The sequence below is a fragment of the Notechis scutatus genome, chromosome 1, assembly GCF_049901735.1.
Source record: "Notechis scutatus isolate UNSWTSFEM ecotype Mainland chromosome 1, rNotScu1.2, whole genome shotgun sequence".
Classification (NCBI taxonomy): Eukaryota; Metazoa; Chordata; class Lepidosauria; order Squamata; family Elapidae; genus Notechis; species Notechis scutatus.
The window spans coordinates 235,577,054-235,599,753 of record NC_142009.1 but is presented as its reverse complement, the minus strand read 5'-3'; the positions used below and the strand labels follow the sequence as shown (position 1 = coordinate 235,599,753).

General features: G+C 38.8%; 1 protein-coding gene across 4 annotated transcripts in view; it reads left to right on the top strand.

Moving 5' to 3' along the window:
* Positions 1-22,700, top strand: part of HRAS (HRas proto-oncogene, GTPase) — a 79,781-nt gene that overhangs the window by 39,340 nt on the left and 17,741 nt on the right. For all 4 annotated transcript variants that reach the window (XM_026668201.2, XM_026668202.2, XM_087950766.1 and 1 more), the window contains exon 2: positions 8,982-9,136. In XM_026668201.2, the coding sequence (XP_026523986.1) occupies positions 9,026-9,136 (111 nt within the window). In that variant the 5' untranslated portion in view covers positions 8,982-9,025. The remainder of the gene's footprint in view (positions 1-8,981; positions 9,137-22,700) is intronic.

Sequence of the window (22,700 nt, the reverse complement as noted above, 5' to 3'; positions counted from 1 at the left end):
CTCCCCGCACCCTCTTTTGGCTGGCAAAATGCTGCAGAGGCCGTTCAGGCCAAAAACCGGCCAGAAGGGTCCATACGTGGGGCCCTGCACTCCCGTTTTGGCCAGCAGGGTGCTGCAGGAGGTGTCTGTCCCATCTCCCCTCCCCCACTCCCCCGCCCGCTGGCCCATGAAGAATTACAATGCTCAAAGAAATCCAGTTCGACATCCCTGCACTAGACCAAACTGAATTAATTCCTCATGGGCTCCTTTTCTTGCACCCTAATTAATGATTTAATTAATGCAAGATGTTTTCTTACTCAGAAAACATTATGGTTGTGTGTTTCTTATAACTGATAGTTATACTTCAATATGGAATGAGAATAGATATTACTGGAAATATTCACTTATTGTGTGACACCAAGCAGTTTATCCAATTGTTGTTTGGAAAGGTTAACAGGTTAACAGCCAACTGTTATACCTAGCGGTGGCATTTGCAGAGGATGGGTGATGTAGTGGTCAAGCTGCTATCAGGAGTATTATGATGGAAGCCCTTTTCTACACAATGTCTTCTTGATATTACACGCATACCCTAAAAAGGAGGGCTTTTTTTCATTCTGACGCTGCTGAGCCCAGCTGTAGAAATTAAAGTGTGACTGCCTGTGGAGTAGTAATGTCTCCTTTTTAACTGACTTGGTCTTATGCTTCTTGAGTTGCTTCTTAGAAATGCAGCTGACCTGCAGTTGCTATGCTAGCCCCCTTCCCACCTTTCTCCTAATGTTTTTGTTGTATCTTCAGGATAATTGGTAGGAGGGGCTGAGCTGTGTGGGAGGTTATTTAGCCTCTCTGGGGTGGTGACAAGCTGCCACTCTTCTTGGGAGGCCCTGCTATGAAGTGGTTGATCAACTGCTGAGAAGCTGCTCTGAAGCACCCGGGAGCCAAGCTATGGCCATGCTCAAGTGATACCGATGGCTTTTCATGTTGAATAGAGCCAATAGTTCCCTTTCTCTGTTGTTGTTATCTCATTTTAAGGGATTAAGTTACTGTGAGTGAAATCAGATTAGCTCCAGGAATTGAATCTCTCTATCTCGGGAGGCATAGGAACACAAAGAGAGAAATTTTAGGGCATATGCATTCTTCTCCATTCTTGTGAATTAAATCCCTCTGAAGACTCTTCAGCCTTCTTTTCTTGTATTCTCTTTTGAAGCTGTCTGCTTTCACAAGGAAAGAAATGCCACTTCATCGCCTTTTTTAAAATGGAAAGTAATTGCGTAACCAAAACTTGATTTCCAGTTAATTCTCAGTTCCAGAGAAACTCTTATTAGCATTAAGATGCTTATGCAACTGCCTCCAAACTGCTGAAATAATGCAGTAACCCTATTGCTAAGTTCTTCCTGTTTCCAATGATTGTATTGATAGTATTGTTTTTTTTTGGAACAGATTTTATTAATTTTTAAAGACATACAAAACATAAATACACAGAACATAAAAACATAAAAAATCTCTTTTCTGAAAGTTGCTTAGTCCCGGGTTAAAACTCGATACAGACACAAATTCAAATTCATATTCATTTTACATTAACATTTTCAATTTTCTATATAACTTCTCCTCTTTTAAATTTTCTCAATTTTATTTTATTTATCTCCTCTCAATTCAAATCATAATATTTATTATTCTTTGTCTGTTCTATTTCCAGCTATCCATTTATCTTTCTTCTTTGAAGAAAACTTCTCCTGTACACTAATTGGAGTATGACACCTTTATCTCTTTCCCCTATATTTATAATACTTAATATAGAATACATAGCTTACATTGGGATTCTGTCTGATACATTCTAAAATTATACAGTATTATCAAAACCAATACAAATCTATTCATTAATATTAATATTCATTTATATCTTAAACATTTAGCACATTACTTTTCAGTTAAATCACATACTTTTATGGGAGCACCTATTTTCCATAGTTATTCCCCCCCACATCACATATTATAGATCATTATTTCATTACGATGCTCCCCCTTCTCCTACTTCAAATCTCTCATTTCACAAAAATTTTCACTAGTATAACATGGTCTAATCATTAATATTAACAATCATTTATATCTTAAACATTTTACCCATTTCAGTTAAATATCATGCCTTTGTGGGAACACTTATGCTTTCCAAAATTATTTCCCCCCCCCCCCCCACATTACATATCTTAAATCATTGTTTCATTGAAGTACTCCCCTTTTCTTAACAAAAATTTCACTAAATTATACTAAATATTTTATCACATTTTAAATTGCATATTATTTCCAATTTTCTATGGTTATTTCTAAGTACAAATGTAGAAATACAATCTTATGTACCTTTCTAGAATCCCTTTTTCAATAAAATTTATCCATTATCTCTAAAAAACTTTTGTTTCTTTGCATCTTGCTCCCCACCATTAAGGCTTCTCATCCCTTCCTTTCTCCCTTGCTTCTTCTTCTCCTTGTCCTCTTTACCCCCTTGTCTCTCCACCCCGCTTTTATTCTGCTTTCCTCCTTTCTGTTGTTTCCTAACATAATATCCCCTTTTCACCTTATTCTTCTCTTTTTGGATTGTTTTTCCAGGTCTTAAAGTCTTTTTCTCCTTTTTCTCTTTCTTTTTTCCTTCCCCGACCAAAATCACTTGTTCATCAAAGATGGCTTCTTCTTTGTCCCAGTCATCCTGTTGCTCATTCAGCTTTACATAAGTACAAACCGCCATTTCTAAAAATTGAAAAAGAGTGCCAAGGACATCTTTCCCTTCTTGCTTTTCTTTTTCATATTTTTGGTATACAAGTTTCAGTCCATCCACAAGTAATGCCATTGTATAGAGAAAAAGTTTTTCCAAACAACCACCCAAGTGCTTTTAATCAGAAATAATTCTCAGAAATTCCAAAGACTTCCGGTTTGCAAGGTTTCGGCAGCGGCAGGGATTCGCGATACTGCGCGATCCCTGCTACGTTCGCCACCAAGGTTCCCCCGATACGTTTGGATCTGGGGGATATAGCTGTCCCGTAGAGGCAGCTGAAGATAGGGGGGATCCGGACAGGGGCTTGGGGGTATCGCAGACCCCCTCCCCAGCCGGCAGAACCCCCTTCTCCCAAGGCGGAGGAGCGGCGGTCAGCAATGGCCGCCACAAAGAAACCTGCAGCCGGACAAGCTGGTGCAGGAGGGAGAAAGTTGGAAGAATTATGAAAGTGGCTTTCGACCGGGACAAGGCAAGAGAAAGTGTCCTGGAATTTTAAAGGCTGCTAAGGATACATTGTTTCCAGAGAGAGTTACAAGCGGCGAATATCCTAAAAGGGAAAGTTTTTCTCTTTTTTTTCATTTCACACTCCTTCCTAACGTGGCAGTGGATGGAATCATAAGAGAAATCTGAAAATCTGCATTGGAGGTAATTGAATGCTGAAGGAATAAGGAGTTTTGAATATTTAAAGGGGAAAAAAAATCTTTTTGGCTGTGAGTGGGAAGGGAGAGGAAAAAAAAATTGGACCAAAATTTGAAAATAAGGAGAAGATTGCCTAGAATTCTAAAGAGTTACTAAACATCAATAAGACTTCTAAAAGGTATATTTTAAAGGGAACTTTGTGACTAAACTTTAACCCCAGAAAGAGAAAGTGAAGAAGAAGAAAGTATTTAAAAGAAACAGCTTGTTTGGACTGCTTGGATAGTATTGTTGATAGTATTGTTGATAGTATTGTTCGATGCTCAGTGTCTCATGGTTTTAATCAATTCTTTGCATGAGTGAAAGTGTAGGACATGGTGCCTGAAAGTAAGACAGGATGAAGAAGGGCTGACATGCATTTTTTATCCAATGGTCAGTTTTCAGGTGCCATGCACCTGGGAGGATTCTTTTTGGAAGAGTACAGGCACTCCTATCCACCGGTCAGTTTTAAAGCTCCTCACACCCTGGGAGGACTCCCTAACGGAGTCTGGACACTCCTTTTTCTAGTTTGGCTTGGCAGGGACTAGGCTAGCAATTGACCAGACAGAAGCCCACTCAGTCAGCCTTTCAAACCTTCAATCTACCTTGTTTTCCAAAGTCTCCCAATCATGGCTCAACACAAGCTCATAGGAGTTGGGGGGCAGCTGAAGATGATGTGGTATGTAGATTCTGGGCAGCAACACACACTCAGTCACTGGGCACACAAACACAAATTTGCGAGATAGTCACCAACTGGGTCATCTAATTCAAGCTACTTGACTCAAATCAAAAACTCCCTTTACTATGTGCCATGGCAGGCAGAGCTCGGGGCAGCATCCTCCAGACAATATGGTCAGATGCTGGTTGGAGGAAGTTTCACACCGGCCAAATTAGTCTCTTGTTGATCAGGAATCTTAGTGGTTGCCAATTGTTAGAAGAAAAGATTCTGGGTTAGAATTCAAGCCGGGTCACTAATAAACATACAAGGCAACTGCTTGAAAAGGAAGATTTATTCAATGGCTTACAGAATTGCAGAATGATAGAGTTGGAAGGGACCTTGGAGGTCTTCTAGTGCAACCCCCTGCTTATCATAGAGAATAGCAGTTGAAGATAGGCTACAAAATTAAATGGACTTTAAATGTGAAGTAATAGACTTTGATGTGAAACAAGTTAGATACATAAATAAAGGTATTCCTGCCTGTAGGTGTGTGAAATCTGGGGAGGAAAATCGTTTCTTGCTGTGTGGGGTGTGTTGATCTTATGCAGATCTTTGCCTGTATTTGGATTTTTGTGAGGGGGTCTAACATCAGGGTGTAGCTATTTCCCTTGGGCAGATTCTGTTTTATGTTTGGTGCTGAGGAGGCGCACTTAATCAGTTGGAGCGCAAGTGTCAATGTGGTCAGAGAAAATTTAAGCAGTTTGGTTGTATCTTTATTCTGATCTGCTTGCCTGCAGATCAGAGGTGGGTGTTCTGCAACCTGGCCAAAAGGGGAGGGGCCTCCACATGGATTTTTATCTTTTAGCACTACTAAAAGCTGTTTAATTTATCTTATGACATAAGTTTGCTTCCAAGATTGCGTGCTGATATTTATAAGACCCAAAGCAAAAGGTGGTATCATTTAACACACTTAATTCATTCCATAATAAAGTACTTTTTGTTTCTCATAATTGTCTTTAAGGGGATCGCTTTGTGTTTCTAAGGGATCTCACGGTGGACCAAGTGGGTGGAAAATAATACTTCGTACATGAATGAACTTCTAATTGTACCATGGAATGTAGTTATGCTGTGGTCCAAAGAACCAGTTTATTATGTGTGTGAAACACGCCTAATGATGGGAAAATAGCTCTTTCTGATTACCTCTTTAAAAGTTTATTTTACTTTGTTGCAGTAAACTGCTAAGAGCCAGCTGCAATGTGAATTGCCTTAGTTACAGAAAATTTAACATCTCTTCTTCTCCAACCATCAATTGCTTGGTTACCAACTCATCTGCATTATCCATCTTTCTGGGATTCTTCTCTGTGCAGTTTTTTCCAGGTAGTGGAAGACAGATTTAGCTCCTTCAAGAAGAGAACCACAGGAGAAAATTATAGAATCTCACTTGCATAAGTATTTATTAGGTCTGTAGAGAATAAATAAGGACCTGTAGTGGATATGTCATAGAAAAACAACTTTCCAACTTGATTTAACAAATTAAGTTTGTTAAAATGATTGCTCAGGTGCTTCTGCCATGCTGTTATTTGGAGTGTTAATTCACACTTTGGAAAAACTGATAAGAACAGATATATGACTGGTTTGGATTGGTCCTTTCCAGATTCATTTTGAGCATTGTGGGTTGCTTATAGGGTCAACTTGTGTTAACAGATGGATTACTTGCTTCTGAATCTAGTCATTCTTACTCATTTCTGTTCCTTTTGTAATAAGCTATGGATGTAATGGGAGTAATTGGGAAATAATGGTCCTCTTTTCAGAATGAACTATGTCCCTCTCTTTAATTTATTTCCTTTGTTATCCAAAAGAATCTTGGTCTCGTAGAAAAGCAAACTAGTTTCCTATACTCTGTTCAAATGGGACCTTTTCATGAAAAGATTGCTGTGGATACAGGCAATATTTTGGCTCTGTCTCCATTTTTTATTTTTTGCAGTAATAAAATGCAAATAACTATGGTGGTGTAGAAGACTGAGTCCTATATAAATAAAATAAAATACTGTGCTAATTGTCTCTGATTTGACCTGTACATACTCAAAATGAAAGAGTATTGCTAGGTATTAATAATTTTAAAAACTAATAAATGAATATATTTATTAAACAAAAAGCAAAGTATTGATTAATAATTGAATATTATCAAGTGTTGTTATTAAGTTGTCTCACTTACTTTGGCCATGTCATGCGGGGAAATTCTCTGGAGAAAGCAGTTATATTTGGAAAAGTTAATGGTAAAAGGAAACCAGACCATGAAAGAACACGGTAGCTGGACACCATCAAAGCCCAACCAGAGTATAGAAAAACTCAAAGAAGTAGTGCAGATCAGAAGATGTGGCCCATAGAATCACCAAGAGTCGGACATGACTGAATGGATAACATCATTATCATCATTAAGTTAATTCAGAGCAGATTTTCTTCTGTAGTTTTATTTATGTCATCTAAAACAGGGGTCCCCAACCGCCGGTCCGCGGACGGTGCCGAACCATGAACAAGCCTTACCGGGCCGCTGGTTGCTGGCGCCGCCATCTTTGGTAAAAAAGCAATTTTTCAAAATCAAAAAGATGGCGGCATGGCGCTTCGGGTGAGCTTTTCCGGGTAGAAAGCCATTTCTACCGAAAAAGCTCACCAGGCTTTGCTGGCGCCTCATCGTACGACGAAAAATCACCACGATGACGTCACGGAAGTGATTTTAAGTCAAAGATGGCGGCGCCAGCTAACGCGGAACCGGGCCATGGCGCGCCCAGCTGACGCGGAACCGGGCGCGCGACATCGAAAGGTTGGGGATCTGATCTAAAACACTTGTATATTTGGTTTTAAGGAAAATGTATTGTTGTCATTACTACTATTATTATTAAAATTGCAATGGCTTAATCCTCCTAATTCAAAGATTTATCTGGGCAGATTACATTAACTTGTTCTGGCAAGATTTTTTTAGTCATGAAAATGTCAGTTGGGAAATGTAACATTCCCATTCTAATTATGATTTAGAAACTGGGAATTATGACAGCAAAGAAAGGTGAAAGGAACAGATAAACCGAACAATAAATGTGTTATTTTTAAACAAAGCCTGACACAATATGATTTATACCCAGGCCTTTTTTAGAGTCAGTCTTCTATTCTTGAAGATCTTCAATTCTCAGAGCCAGTATTGTGCAGGACAGGTTAAAGCATAAATGGACAGCACACCTTTATACCTACAGCTGCAATTTAGGTGAAAAATATGGCTGTGTGGGAGCAAGGCTATTTCAAGAAGCATGCATACTGGTTCTGCAGCTCTTTGGATTTGTAATTTGAGCAAATTGTGAGCTCTCCATTGACATATGTAACCGTTCTTAAATGCTTATTCAGGTATAAAATAATATTCTGAAGTCCTACTGGGTGTAGTGTATATCAAGAAAGTAAAAAGGGAAAACAGAAAACACCTGGCTGATGATATTTTCAGGCTTTCCTAAGAGTGTTTGACATTAATACCTCTGGATATAGTTCTGTAGCTACTCTTTATTATGCTTTAAATTGCAAACTGCAGTTAATCCTTGACTTACAACAGTTCTTTTAGTGACTGTTCAAAGTTACAATGGCACTGAAAAAAGTGGCCTATAGCTGTTTTTCACACTTACGACCATTGCAGCATCCCCACAGTCATGTGATCAAAATTCAGACGCTTGGTAACTGGTTCCTGTTTATGGCGGTTGCTATGTCTCGGGGTCATGTCATCTGCTTTTGCAACCCTTCTGACAAGCAAAGTCAGCACTGGGAAAGCCAGATTCACTTAGCAACCATGTTACTAACTTAACAACTGTAGTGATTCATTTAACTGTGGCAAGAAAAGTCGTAAAATGGGACAGAATTCTTACTTAACAAATGTTTCCTTTAGCAACATAATTTTGGGGCTCAATTGTGGTCATAACTCAAGGATTATCTGTACTATTCTTTTCTAGCTTTTCCTTTATACCAGGTCCCTTCATATAGCATACAGCACAAAATAAATATATGTCTGGTGGGGGGAGAGAGGAGAGGGAGAGCACAATTTGCGGGGCATCGGGATGCATCATAGAATTTCTATAATTATAACAATGCTTTTGGAGTTCCTCCGATTGTGGAAATCGCTGCGAGAGCTGTATCTGTGATTGCTTCTCACGTTTTTCACATATACGAAAGGAGAAGAAACAGTGCTTAAAGCAATTTGTTAATAGTCCACAAATTTGTTGCTTTTTAAAAAGCCTTTATTTTTTACATTTAGAATGTCTAGGAAATTCATTCAATCGTTTGTTTCTAGAATTGGAGAATATTCTTTATGAGCAGAAAGAAATGGGAGATAAACTCCAGCGTGAAAAGAGGGGCAGGCATTTGGATTTCACTTGCAGCATATTTACAAGTATTTTTATCCTTTATCTTAGTTGCGTCAGCCACATAAGTTTAAGTAAGGCATAGGTGCAGGAAGAGGACTTCATAGCTCATCCTGGCACTCTGTTTACTGTACCAGGCTAGCCATAGGTTTTAAATACTGATTAACTGGCCCTGAATAATGAATAGCTCCTTTCCCTACATCGTGCACATTTTGCCTCCCTTTTATTGTTTTACATAATGCTTTTCAGAGAGCTCTGTTTCCCTTTAGACTAGAGCTTCGGGATGTTGTAGTTACCCTGTCTTACAATAAAAAGAATCTAAGGATGTACTTATCTGCAGCTACAGCTCTGACTTCCAGTGCCTTTGCTGTAGTTATTTCTCGGTAGTGGTGGTTGTTTTTTGTTTGTAAGATAGCATGCATGATTGACAGTCATTTGGGATATGGGGAGAAACCCTTTGCCTGGTCTTTATGATCTTCATGTGCTTTTATTTATTTGTTTGTTTGTTTGTTTCCAGGCACTTGTGTCGTGAGCAGACCCTGAGCTGGGGTAGCCCAGAAGATGACAGAGTACAAACTGGTAGTGGTTGGAGCAGGAGGCGTTGGGAAAAGTGCATTGACTATTCAACTGATTCAGAATCATTTTGTTGATGAGTATGATCCTACCATAGAGGTGAGGAACCTGCTGTTTTTTTCCACAAAGTTGTCTCCTTCTCTCTTAGCCTTAATGTTTATGTTTATACAGTCCATGCTTATAATTTGAATTTAATCATTCTTTCCACCCGAAATGTAAATGAACAATGAGAAATGGACTGATGTTCTCTTTCCTAACATGATAATAGGTGATCCAAAGAAAAACAAACCACAGTGAAAGATACAGTAGATCACTTTCTGCAACCTGATTGTCTCCAAATGCTTTGGATTACAGTTGCCATTTCAGAGTCATGCTGGTTGTGGGTAATGGGGAATTGCAGTCCAGCTCCTCTGAAAGACACTAGCTTTGACATTCTATCATTTTGCTGGGATCATCATTTATCATCCTTATGTTTTTCTTTTTTTTGTTAATGGTTAAGATGGTCCTATGGACTTTGGAAACCCAAGCCAGCTCTGTTATATAATTTATGTCTTATGTTGTACTAATCTACATGGTCTGTTAAGTATGAATTGGATTGTCTTGAAATTCCATTATATAACTTTGCAGAAGAATGTTCTGCTGTCAATGAAATGTTTAAATTCCCCCACCATATATGCTCTCCCTCTGCCCCCCGCTGCCTCACACACATATACATTTTATAAAAAGAGGAATCATGAGCTATACCTGCACCTTAGGACTGATCTGTGATAGGTCAGGAAAGCTGAGCAGTCTACCTGCATATAATATTAATGCATGCATCTGGCTTCTCTTTTGGAAATGTAAATAGTTTAAAAATAGAACTGTAGTTTTCAAATCAGCCACATTTATTTTTCACCAAGAAGAGTACATCTTCTGAATGATTTTTACTAGGGTCCAAACACAAAAACTAGCTGTTGCCAGCTAGTTTGATACTTTTGCTCTGATAGAGGCTAATCATAGTGCTTTATATGAGTTTCCTTCAAAGTAAGTATGCATAAAATTGCAGTTATGTCCCCAAATCCTACATAGCCTTTTCAGAAGTAACTTCAGCCTATTTAGTGGATCTTAATTGAGTATACAAGCTATACAGTGCACCCCTTTTTACTTAAGTGAAATCCGTGTATGCAGTTGGTAAATATTTGGGTGGCCTTAAGGAAAACTGTAGAGTCGCATACCTACTGACAGTTGCTAGTGACTTAAGCCTTCCTTGATCAGCTCTTTTATCCATCAGAGTGAATAATGGGCCTCTTTGCAAAACAATAACATATAATTTTACCCTTCTTTTGAGATGACAGCACTGATGTGCCATCAGCATGAGAGAACTTGCAGTATTCTAGAAGAAAGAAAGTGGGTTGGCATAGTCATCTATTGTGTGGATATTCTGGCATGGCTATATGATTGCTTTTCCCCAAGGGGAAAGTAAGAGAAAGATGCTGAAAGGGAATAAGTACCATATCTAAGAGCTCCAGGATCTGGATGTTTCAGACTTCTCACGCTGCCCACACCATCATCAAATCCTAGGGTTTCCATGCTGACTTCCCCTACCTCTGTGATTCTTTTAGAAAATGCTGAAAGAAGACAGTACTAATACATTATATAGTTCCTTCCCACACATACACACCCAAACTGGGTAAGAGGAAAGGAAATGGGAAGTATGAGATTTCAGTAAGGTATGGGATAAATGCGAAGTGTTGGAAACTATCATAGGGATTTCCCAGCCTTATTTATAGTGAGTTAATTAAGATGGAGTATGTTCAATACTCTGAAATGCTTCTTCCCGAATTTCTTTCTACCTGGACTCCTGTGCTGCTCTCTGGTGTTTATATATGAGGAGGAGCAAGCCAACTGTAGAAATCCTATAGATTTGTCTCACCAGTCATCCAACCCTACAAAATAGAATAGGGGCCTTGTTGGTGGACTAGATTGTTGGACTAGAAATAGAGTCTCTATTCTTAGAGAATCTCAGGACAATTATACTGGAATCTATACTAACGTTGTCTGGTTCAGGATTCCAGGGTTACCATGGTAACCCTGGGGCTTTCTCAGAACACCATCAGTCCCAGACTCTTTGCAGGGCATAGTTTAGGTCTTAAAAATATCGTCACAGACCAAACATAGAAGTTAAAACAGCACAACACATACATATCCAATAAAATAATATTCATGGCTGAAGTAGGTTATGCCCAAGGAAGCAATTGGGTTCAAAAACTTCTACTTGCCACAGTAGTAAACTTGGCTCCATTTTAGAGACTTCTCAATCCTTGTCATTTAATAAAGTAGTGCATAACTACCATTTGAGAGTGGTTTGAGCAATAAACAGGGGAGATTAGCATTGGCCTCCAAAACTGATATAGGTCATTCCAAAAGTATGTAAGCTACCATACCAGTTTTAAAGTCTGAGCACAGAGAACTCTTGGTGTGAATGCTCTTGGTAAGAAATGCCATTTTATTTGCCCAACAATCCCATTCAAATGAGCTAATATCAAGGCCCTCCTGTGAGATGGGACTGATAAATGATAAAGATATTGGGGGAATTTGAAAAGAAGGGTGTGTGAGCTTACTGTAGCAGTGATGGCAAGTGTTGATTCTCTCTTGGTAAATCAAAGTTTAAATTTCCATGCTTGAACACTTTCTGGACTTCATTGAAGCTTAGCATGGATGCAGACTGGGATCATCTATTCTTTCCTTATTTCAAGAAGCCTGATGCCTGTCTTTCAAAACTAATTGTGCTAAAGATTTGCCTGCCCGCTCCCCTCATTTGTTTAAGCCTGTACTTCAACCAGCAGAGTCATAATTGAGTCTTGACTGAAATATAGCCAGGTTGTAGCAGAAGAAGTGTGTTAGTGACAGAGCGGGGAACTTAAGGTAAAGACCTCAGAAATTTTAAGATTGTATAGTTTCTAACACAGAGATGTGTTTGTAAGCGCAACATATCTCACAATAGAACTGCACTTTGCAGGTGTACTTCTTGATCTGATTTGGCAGGGTAGGGATTGGCAGGGTAGGGTTCATGCATGTCCCCTCTTGTCATGAATGGCTCACTTCCTGAGATGTGAGCTGGCTACGGCTGATCTCTGATGTAAACTAGAATCCAAATTTGAGCTTGTCAGGTGCCATGTGAGCAGAGTTTATAGGTTCAGTGTCAATTGCTGTGATCCAAGAAAGCAGAAAGATGGAATGGGGAATCACTTGTGCCTTGGTTTTTTTTTCTGCCAGTGGAGATTTTAGGGTCTAATGCAGACCTGGGCATTTGATGGCCCACCCAGGACACCTGTGGCCTTTTAACAGTCCCTATCAGGCCCACATGAGGTCACCCAGAAATTAGAAATCAAATGGAAATAAGTGCATTCCATGGACACAGTACAGTTGCCTTGCTTTTATTTTGAGATGACCGCTATTCTTTATTTCAGTTTGCATGTGGCCGTGCGTGCAGCCCTCTTCTTTCAAGCTTCCACAACAGTCCCATGTGACCCTTGGGAAAATAAATTGCTCACCGCAATGAGACAACGGCAAACAAAGAGCAGAGGCAAAGGAGACAATGATCTTGGGGAAAGCAGAAAGTGGAACTTGGGCTTCCCCATATCAGTACTTCACATGCCTCCATTCTCTCTTTTTTTCCATTAAAAAGTAGGCCCTTCTCTACAGAGAATGACTAAGGGCACAAGAATCAAAAGAGCCATTAACTGGCCAGGTCCTCCTCCTCCTCCTCTGCTTTTGTCGAGTCAGCACTGAGGCTGCTGAGTTTCTCTCTTGGGCCTTCTTGGTTGCAGTGATAGAAGAGGTAGTGGTGGGGAGACGTTTGTGGGTTCAAATCAGCTGCTGAAGTGGGGAAGGCACGGCATGCAAGTCTTTCCTTCTCTTTCTCCAAGACTACCTTTGGTTGCTGCAGCCTGAGAGGCAGCCTTGGTGCCTCAGGTCTCCCACTAGAGATTCGTCTCAGGGCCCTGAGAGCTCTGTGGGTGTTCTTGGTGATGGTTGCCTCAGATGTCCTCTTGCCTTTTTATTGACCGAATTCTTCTTTTCAAGGACTAGTCGGGCCCCCTTTTGCAGACTGGGATGGTATGGCCCAGGCATCCAGATCTGCGGCACAGCTTGTCTGTGTGTGAGGCAGGATTGTGATGGGTGGTAGCTTTTCAAAATGCAGCTGCATGTGACAAATAATTCTGCGCAAGATCTGCTATATTTAGAATGTGAACAAGAGGTGGATAATATGTAACTGCAGCAGGAAAAGTAATACTAAGAAAGATCCCCCTCCCTTTTTTGGGCAACCTGAACATTGTTGTTAGTCTTCATTTGAGGCTGAGGGTGTTTTGAGGGAGTTTTTTGACCAGTTTTCTGTCAACATGCACAGGTTACAGCCACCATTCCTTTATCCTTGTGCACTTAATGAGAATTCTATTTTTATTTGTTACATCTATTTCTACCCACTAGTTCCTTGGGTAGAGTATACAAAGTGTTCCTTACCCCCTTCCAGCTTCTCCGTGGAAACCTGACAATTTCACAACTCCCTCTTTTCGGAGAATCCTTCTTCTTATTCTCTTGTAGTTAATTTCATATGCTTACAGAGAAACACCCAACATGATTTTTCTGGTTTGTAAAAGTAGCTCATCCTTCCACCTCAAAGGGTGCCCCAAGGAAAACCAATTGTATTATGACCTTGTAATACCTTTTGATTGCAAAACCAGATCATTACGGAAATACGGAAAAGGGGGATTTTTAAGGGGAAATAGCACACATATTGTGTTGGAACATGCATCCTGATGGAATGATGTCATGCTGTGTGAATTCCATCCCAAGAGAGCTTGATCACCTCTTCCTTGTTTGTGTATGAACTGGGCCTTATTGTTGTTAAACCCAGATCTTCCTCTGAGTACAGCTGTGTGAAAAAGTCCTGTACGGTTTACGGTTTATGACATTTTTTGGATAGGCCATTGATTTTATGATACTTTATGCTAACTGCTATGCCAATATTGTTATATTTAAATAAATACTGGTGGTTTTTAAGTGAAAAGCATAAGCTTTTTGCAATTTAGTGCTGTTTGGATGGGAATTGTGAATTTTCTTGCATGCTTACAATGACTATGAAAACAGATTAACTGATGCATACCCAGTGGAATACGTGTTGCAATTACTAAGACCGATGCTAGTGTTTTGTTAACATTTTTATTGTTTGTGGCCCTGAAAAGACCACAAACATGATTACTAATATGAAATTGGCCAGCCCTTATTGCTTAACACCAGGGTGCATCGCTTCATCATAGTCCGTATAAGCCTTCGCACGTGATCTCTGGTGACAATGTGGTGCCAGGCTGCAATAATGAATTCAATCAGCTCCTGCTTGATCTTCGGCTGCTTCTTGCTTATTTCGTAACCAATCTTGTCCCACAAGTTCTCAGTTGAATTCAAATCCGGGCTCTGAGCTGGTCAATCCAGGAGTCGAATACCATGCTTCTTCATCCACTGCTGGACGGACTTGGCTTGATGACAAGGAGCGTTGTCATCCTGGAAGTAAAAGTCTTTCCCTACAAGTGGCTGAGCTGAAGAAAGTATGGTCTTCTCCAGGACTTCAACATACTGCTTGGAATTCATGATTCCCTGCATGATTTGTATCCGACCAATACCAGAAGCAGTGATGCAGCCCCAGATCATCACATGCAATGGATGCTTCACTGATAGATTCAGACAGTACGGCCTAAATTCTTCAGCTGGAAATTTTCTGACATACTTATTGCATTGATTCCCAGTCAAGTTGAAATTGCTCTCATCATTGAAGATGACCTTGGCCCACTGTTCGTTGGTCCACTTGGCATACTTGTTGGCCCACGCACGTCCGATGAGAGCGGTGAGCGTCTGTGAGCAAAGGTTTACTTTGGGGGGGGGGGGGGGGGGGGGGGGGGGGGGGGGGGGGGGGGGGGGGGGGGGGGGGGGGGGGGGGGGGGGGGGGGGGGGGGGGGGGGGGGGGGGGGGGGGGGGGGGGGGGGGGGGGGGGGGGGGGGGGGGGGGGGGGGGGGGGGGGGGGGGGGGGGGGGGGGGGGGGGGGGGGGGGGGGGGGGGGGGGGGGGGGGGGGGGGGGGAGCCCTGCAGCCTGTGAACCCTCTGGCAAGCAGTCTGCGACGCACTGTGCTTGTGCACACTTTTTTTAAAAAAATTAAATAATTTTTATTTTCTTTTTTTTTTACATCGTAAAACATCATGGTATCAACAACGTTCTTGGTATCTATACAAGATTTTGATTTAAATATAATACATTATACTGCGTTTATCTACTATTAAATAAGATCTTTAGCTATAATTACTATTCTTATATCTTTATATAGTTTACAAAATTTTATTTTACTTTCTTAAGGGTTGTTTCAATTAACATTTTTGTCTCCCTTCTTGGTTCTGTTTTTAAGCCATTTATACCAATTGTTCCAAATTGTAAAGAATTCAGAGTCGTCTTTTTCTTTCAATTTCATTGTTAGCATATTCATCTCAGCACTTTCTGTTACTTTGTGTATTATTAGTTCTTCATTAGGGGTATTTGGTATTTTCCATACCTGTGCAAAGGCTATTCTGGCGGCTATTATAATATGTAACAGTAGGTATTTTACTTCTTTCAGTAGTCTTTCTTTAATAATTCCTAATAGGAAGGATTCCGGTCTGAGCTCATTCTGATAGCCAGTAATCTCTTTTAACCAATTTTTAATTTGGATCCAGTATGTCCTGGCCTCGGGGCACATCCACCACATGTGATAAAATGTACCATCAACTTTTCTGCACTTCCAACATTTAGGACTCATATTGGAGTAGATTTTTGCCAATCTTGTTGGGGCTAAATACCACCTATAAAACATTTTATATATGTTTTCTTTGTATGCAGCAGATACCGTTAATTTATAATTTATATTCCATATTTTTTCCCATTCCTCTAATTCTATAGTGTATCCAAAATTCTGTGCCCATGCAATCATTGTACTTTTGACTATTTCCTCTTCCATTTTAAAATCTAATAAATATTTATATAGTTTAGTTATAAGTTTTTGTTCCAGTCCCATTAATATTTTATCTAGTTGGTTCTGCCCTTTGTCAAATCCAAAATCTTTTGAGTCTTTTTTATATTTATTTTGAATTTGCAAATATGGCCACCAATCGATTATAATTCCATTTTCTTTCAGTTCTTGGTTTGATTTTAATTTCCCTTGGCTATCTAATAGTTCTTCATAGCTTACCATTTTCCGTAGGTCTAATCTATTTGGATGTATTATGGCTTCCATGGTTGACAGCCATCGTGGGATTTCTGTATAGTGTTTACCTTTGATTTTTTTCCAAATTGTAATCAATGAATCTCTTATTAGGTGTTGATTGAAATAGGTATGTATATTACTTTTATTTTCCCACAAAAATGCATGCCAACCTATCAAGAGGTCATGTCCTTCTAGTGTTAAGATTCTCTTGTCTCTTAATTTAATCCAATCCTTAATCCAACTCAATACCGCTGCCTGATAATAAAGCTCCCATTCTGGTAGTCCTAGACCGCCTCTGCTCCTATTATCTTGTAATAGTTTCATTTTAATACGTGGCCGCTTGCCCAACCAGACAAACTTGGATGTCATTTTATTTAGTTCTATAAAAAAAAGTTTTCCCTAATTTAATTGGAATCATTTGGAATAGATATATTAATTTTGGTATTCATTTTCAACGTTGCTATTCTTCCTAATATAGACAGTTTCAATTTGGCCCATAATTCCAATTCTTTTCTGATTTGCTTAATCAGTTTGACATAATTGTCCTCTTTTTATGATGAACATCTGGGTGATATCCAAATTCCCAGGTATTTCACCTTTTTTACTATTTGCAGTCCTAATTCTGCTTTCTGCTTTGTTGTACAGTTTTTGACTATCATCTTAGTTTTATTTTTATTTATTTTAAATCCTGCTACTTCCCCAAACTTTTCTATTTGTTGCAACAATATTGGTCCCGAATTCATTGGATCTTCCACTATAAATACCAAATCATCAGCAAATGCCTGAACTTTATATTCCTCATTTCTAATCTTAATTCCATAAATCACAAACCAACACTTCTAAAGACAAGATAAATAACGGAGGTGATAATGGATGCCCTTGTCTCAATCCTTTTGCAATTTCAAAATCTTCAGTATGGTCTCCATTTAATAATACACTTGCTTTTTGATTTGAGTATATTTCTTGTAGTGTTTTTTCTATATTAATGCCAAAATCCAGCTTTTTAATTTGATATAGCATGAATTTCCAATTAAGATTGTCAAATGCTTTTTGTGCATCTAAAAAAATTAAAGCTGCCTGTTTTTCTGGATGAGCTTCATAGTATTCAAACAAATTTAGCACTGTCTTAATATTGTTTTTAATTTGTCTATTTGGCAGGAAACCATTCTGGTCTGTGTGTATAAGTTCACTCAAAATTGGCTTCATTCTTTCTGCTGATATTGTCATAAATGTCTTATAATCCGTATTTAGAAACGAGATTGGCCTATAGTTCGCAATTAATTGTTGATCTTTTGCAATTAAGGAGATGTATGCCTCAGACCAGGACCTTGGAAGTCTAGCTTGCGTTAATGCCTCATTATATAGTTCCAGTAATATTGGTTCAAATATTTCAGATAAATTTTTATATAGTTCGCCTGGTAGACCATCCGGACTGGTGTTTTATTATTTTTTTGTTTTTGTATCGCCTTTTGTAACTCTGTTAATGTTATTCCTTTATAAAGTACTTCTCTGTTTTCTTCTGAGATTGGGCTCAGACCGTTTCCCTCCGAGTAATATCTAATGTTTTCTTCCCTAACATCTTCTTGCTTATAAAGCTCGCCAAAATACCTTTGCGGAATTCTCTTTTTCTCCTCCGTCTGATAATACACTGTCCCTTCCTCATCCTTGAGTTGCTGAATTAGTCTTTTCTCTTTCTTTATTTTTAATTTATGGGACAACCACCTTCCTGGTTTATTTGCTGATTCAAAGAAAATATGTTTAAGAGTTTTTAAGTTACGTGCATTTTCCTCAATATCTATCAAATTTAGTTCATGTCTAATCATCCCTATTTCTTTCTTAACTTCCATATTCTTTGGGTCTTTTTGGAGCTCATATTCAATTTTTTAAATTCTTTCTTGTAATTTATTCTGTTTCTTCCATTTTTCTTTATTTTTCTTAGTTATATAGGCTATTGATATGCCTCTCACAAAGGCCTTTGTAGTGTCCCATAAATTTTGTAAACTAGTATGTTGCTTTAGATTAACCTTAAAGAACGTTTCTAACTCATTTTTCATTCTTGAGATATATTCTTTTTCCTTTGTTATTTGTGAATTTAATATCCATCTCCTTTTCCTTTTACTATGTCCTTTCCATATAATTTTAACCGGGCTATGGTCATCCCATATATTAGGCATTATCTCTACTTCACTAATGTCTTTCTCGATTGCCCCATTAACCCATACCATATCGATTCTGGACCATGATCTTTGTGGACTAGAATAAAATGTATATTTCTTCTCATTTGGATTCCTCTTCCTCCATATATCTTCCAAATTGGTCTCATGTATTAAATCAAAAAAATTTTTGGGTAAAATTCTCTTTTTTTCTCTTCCTAGTCCCTTCCATACTAATGTAGTCTTTTTTAACATCAACAATGGCATTAAAGTCCCCTATCAAGCAAATATTTTCTTCACCTACACCAATTATTTTATCATACAGTCCCTTATAAAACTTCTTCTGGTTATCATTAGGGGTATATATCCCCACTAATAGTAATTGTTTTTGATGTAAATTAATTTGTATCATTAAAATTCTGCCTTGTTCATCTGCATAGATTTTTTTTGCATTTATCCCCTTTTTTACGTAAATTGCTACCCCCCTTTTCTTTTGATCTGCCAATGCTGTAAATAATACACCCAACTTGGGATATTCTAGATATTTTTTATGCTGTTTTTGGATATGTACCTCCTGTAGGCATATAATATCAACCTTTTGTTTAGTTAGTTTGGTTAATATTTGTTTCCTCTTGATCTGGGAGTTTAATCCGTTGATGTTTATTGAGAGTAATTTAATCTCTTCTTCCATTGTTAATTCTGAGTACCTAAATCTTCTGTTTGTTCTTGCTTCTCTTTGGGGTCTTGTTCTTCTCTCCTTGGGTATTCTCTTTTTTCTTTGCCTCTCTCTTCTTGGTCTGTTTCCTGTATTCCCTGTTGCTGATCTTCTTGTTGGTCCCCCTGACTCTTGCTTTTTGACTCTTCTTTACTGCTCCCCTCTTCCTCTGTTTCCATCAATTGATCGTAAAGTTCTTGCGCCTTTTTAATACTATCAATTTTTACTCTTCTTTCTTGTCACGTCACCAGCATTCCTTCAGGGACCAGCCATCAGAACCAGATGTTTCGTTTATTCAGTAGTATCGCCAGAGATCTGTAGTCCTTCCTCAACTCTCTTACCCGCCTCGGAATTTGTTTCAAGGTTGTGATCTTTTTTTCTTTATACACCATCGGCTCGTCATTTGTGATTCTATATACAATATCTGTTACATTTTTTCTGGCGAACCTGATGTGGACCTCTGTAGGCAGCTTGTTTCGTTTGGCGTAGTTTGTATGGATTCGGTAGACCTCATCTAATTCTTTCACTATTTCCTGCTGGTCCCTTTGCAATGCCTCTGCCATTAAGTGGGACATTATGTCTCCCAGTTCTTCATCTTTGGATTCCATTACATTTTGGAACCTCAAATAGAATGAGGTTACCCATTTCGAGATGGATAATCGAATCTTCTAAGTCTCTGTTCATCTCTATTACTTTCCTGTCCATCCCTTCCAATCTCTTATCTGTTTGTTCAGCTTTAGTTTCTATATTCTTTATTCTTTGTTCATTCTTCTCCAGTGTCTGTTGGATCGTTCCCATCTTCTCCTCTAAATTTTGAATCTTACCCTTCATTTCTTCCATTTCTATCTTCATATTTGTATGGTTATTAACCATTGTCTCCTGTATTTTAAGCATCGTTTCCTGAATAGCTGTTAATGTTGCTTGCATCGTCTGCATGTTGGCCGCGTTGCTCATCTTTTCCATATTCAACATTCCTTCTATTGTTTTTTGGCTCGCTGGAGATGCAATAGACATTGATGAACCAGACATTGTTTTTTTTCCCTTTTAGGTTCGCTGTTGTAGTACTGGTCATATTCCTAACTTTATTGTCAATATCTTCCCACTTTACCATTCATTGTTTAATTTTTCTTTTATTATTAGTTCTATTCAGTAGTTTCCCTTAGAATATAAATATCTTTTCCCACTTATGATATTCTAAATTATTCAGATTTGATTCAGTCTTTTATAGAATCTGAAACTAACTGAATCACCAAAATTAAAGAAGATAGAGAAGGGAGAGAGCTAAAGGGATGACAGGAAGGATAATATCAAAATGAGAGAAAGAAGAGAGAAAGAGTGTAATACAATATCCTAAAATATACTTGTTGTAAATTGTTCTTATACAACTATTTTATATTACTATATTATGGTATATCAACTGTATTCTTTATCTTTAACTGTAAAGTTCGGTTTCCTTTAAATAATTCTATATTCCACTTCTTTTATATATATGACCTTACTTATTTCATTATTTGTTAGTAATCAATCAATCAATAATCATCAAAATAGTATTTCACCAGTTTTCACAGTTTCATATCATTTAAACTTTTAAATTCTTAATAAATTCAATCAAACCTTAATCAAAATGTTATTTCATTAATTATATTCTATGAAACGAAGTCCAGTAATATTCAATGACTTTCCTTTCCTTGTCCGTTCCCGTTTTGTTTAGTCACAGTCTGTTACATCAGCTTCTCCTCTCTCTGTATAATCTCAAAATGTCACTTCCGTTCTCGGGTTTAGTCCTGTCTCTTACTTTTTTCCACTGTTCTTCTTCTTTTACAAGTCACAGATCCATCAGGTTAAACTCCAAATTCCTAGATAATCAGTCTAAATCAACTTTCAGAATAAGTCCAAAACACCAATCAATCTTTTAATCAACTAAATCGGCTTTGATCTCTGTCTTAAGAGTTCCTTGCTTTCACCGCCGGATCACCATTTTCCTTCGGACTTCCGTCCTCTTATTTAAGACTCACAGTTCTGCCATCTGTCTCTGCCGTTTCTCTCCTTGACTTTCACTTTCCGCCTCCTTCACTCCAAGTTCAATCCATCAATTGATGCCAAAAATGCTGTTCGTGCTCTGGTATCTTCCTTATTGGGCTAAAGCGCTGCGACTTTGGTCTGCCATCGAGATGGCCGATCACTCACACATCGGAGCAAATGAGGTCTCCCTCGAAGCTGTCAACAGCTGCTGCTGTCAAACTTCTCGGGCTTCCTCACACCTTCGTCTTCCCCTCCAGCGTCTACGTGCCCCGCACCGGGGCCTCCAAACGCTCAGATTGGGGATGAAAGAGCAGAGCTTGCTCTTCTCTCCCCACCCCGCCGCAGCGCTGCAACCGGACCTTGTGCACACTTTTAACATCACATGTTTCACCCCAAATTTTTGTAATCTGAGTAGAGGTGAGCTTCCTGTCAGCCATTGAAATGCGTTGCAGAGCCTGATCTTGTCATTTTGTCAACTTTCTTGGTCTTCCAGCCTGTCATCAACTGAACCAGTTATTTGGTATTTTTCAACCACTCTGCTCACTGTGGTGCAATGGCATTTCACTCTCAGCTATTTCTGTACAGGAGTAACCCTCTTTATGAAGCACAATGATGCGATGCCGCTGCTCAGTACTGGTGAAAGCAAAGGCCTTCATCCTTGCTAAATTAAATTTCTTGATGCTTTTCATGCCTATTTATAGTCGGAGAGTATGACAATGTTGATTGGCTCATAGATTTAGCATCTGTGCATTTTGATTGGTCAGCCAAAGCTCGCTGCTGATTGGCTACTTTCGATCCTAACATTCTCAAAAATGCAAGGTTTTAGCACATAAACTCACTCAAAACCTTAAAAAGATTTTGGCTATATTAATAAACATTATGCATCTCAATCCGACTACAGAAATTTTCATCAAAGTACTAATTTTGTGTGGTTTCTATGAGTGAAAAGTTGATTAAACATGTAAATACAGCTTAAAACTGAAAGCGTGCAGGACTTTTTCACACAGCTGTAGGTTCTAAAGGACAGGGCATTTTTCAACTGTTATTTATGGAAGCCTTCAATTTTTTGATATCACTTTAAAAATAGATGTTTCAAGGAAAGTGTCATTGCTCTTGAGTATGGTTCTTAGCTGCAAGGTTGTGTTTCATGCCTGCTTTTTTACTTTGGGGCATCTTACAGCAGTCTCTGGTGTCTTTTTCAAATTTGCCTACAAAGAAAGAGGTAAAAAGGTTACATTTGCAACATCCCACTGCTGCATTTTTCTGTCCTTGGTGGAGGTAGATAGGCTGGTGAAAGGGATAGGCTGTCTGGAGAAGATTCTCTCTCTCTCTCTCTGCTCAGACACTTGCATATCCTGTGGGCTCTGCTTTGGGGCTTAAGTGTCTGGTTTTGTCATTTTGAAGTGCAAAACAGTAGCCTGTATTGTTCTCAGGAAGGTCAGTTGGGAGCAGTGTAATAAAATCTGATCAGCAAAATTAAATGAGGAAATTGGGGAAGGGGCTTGAAT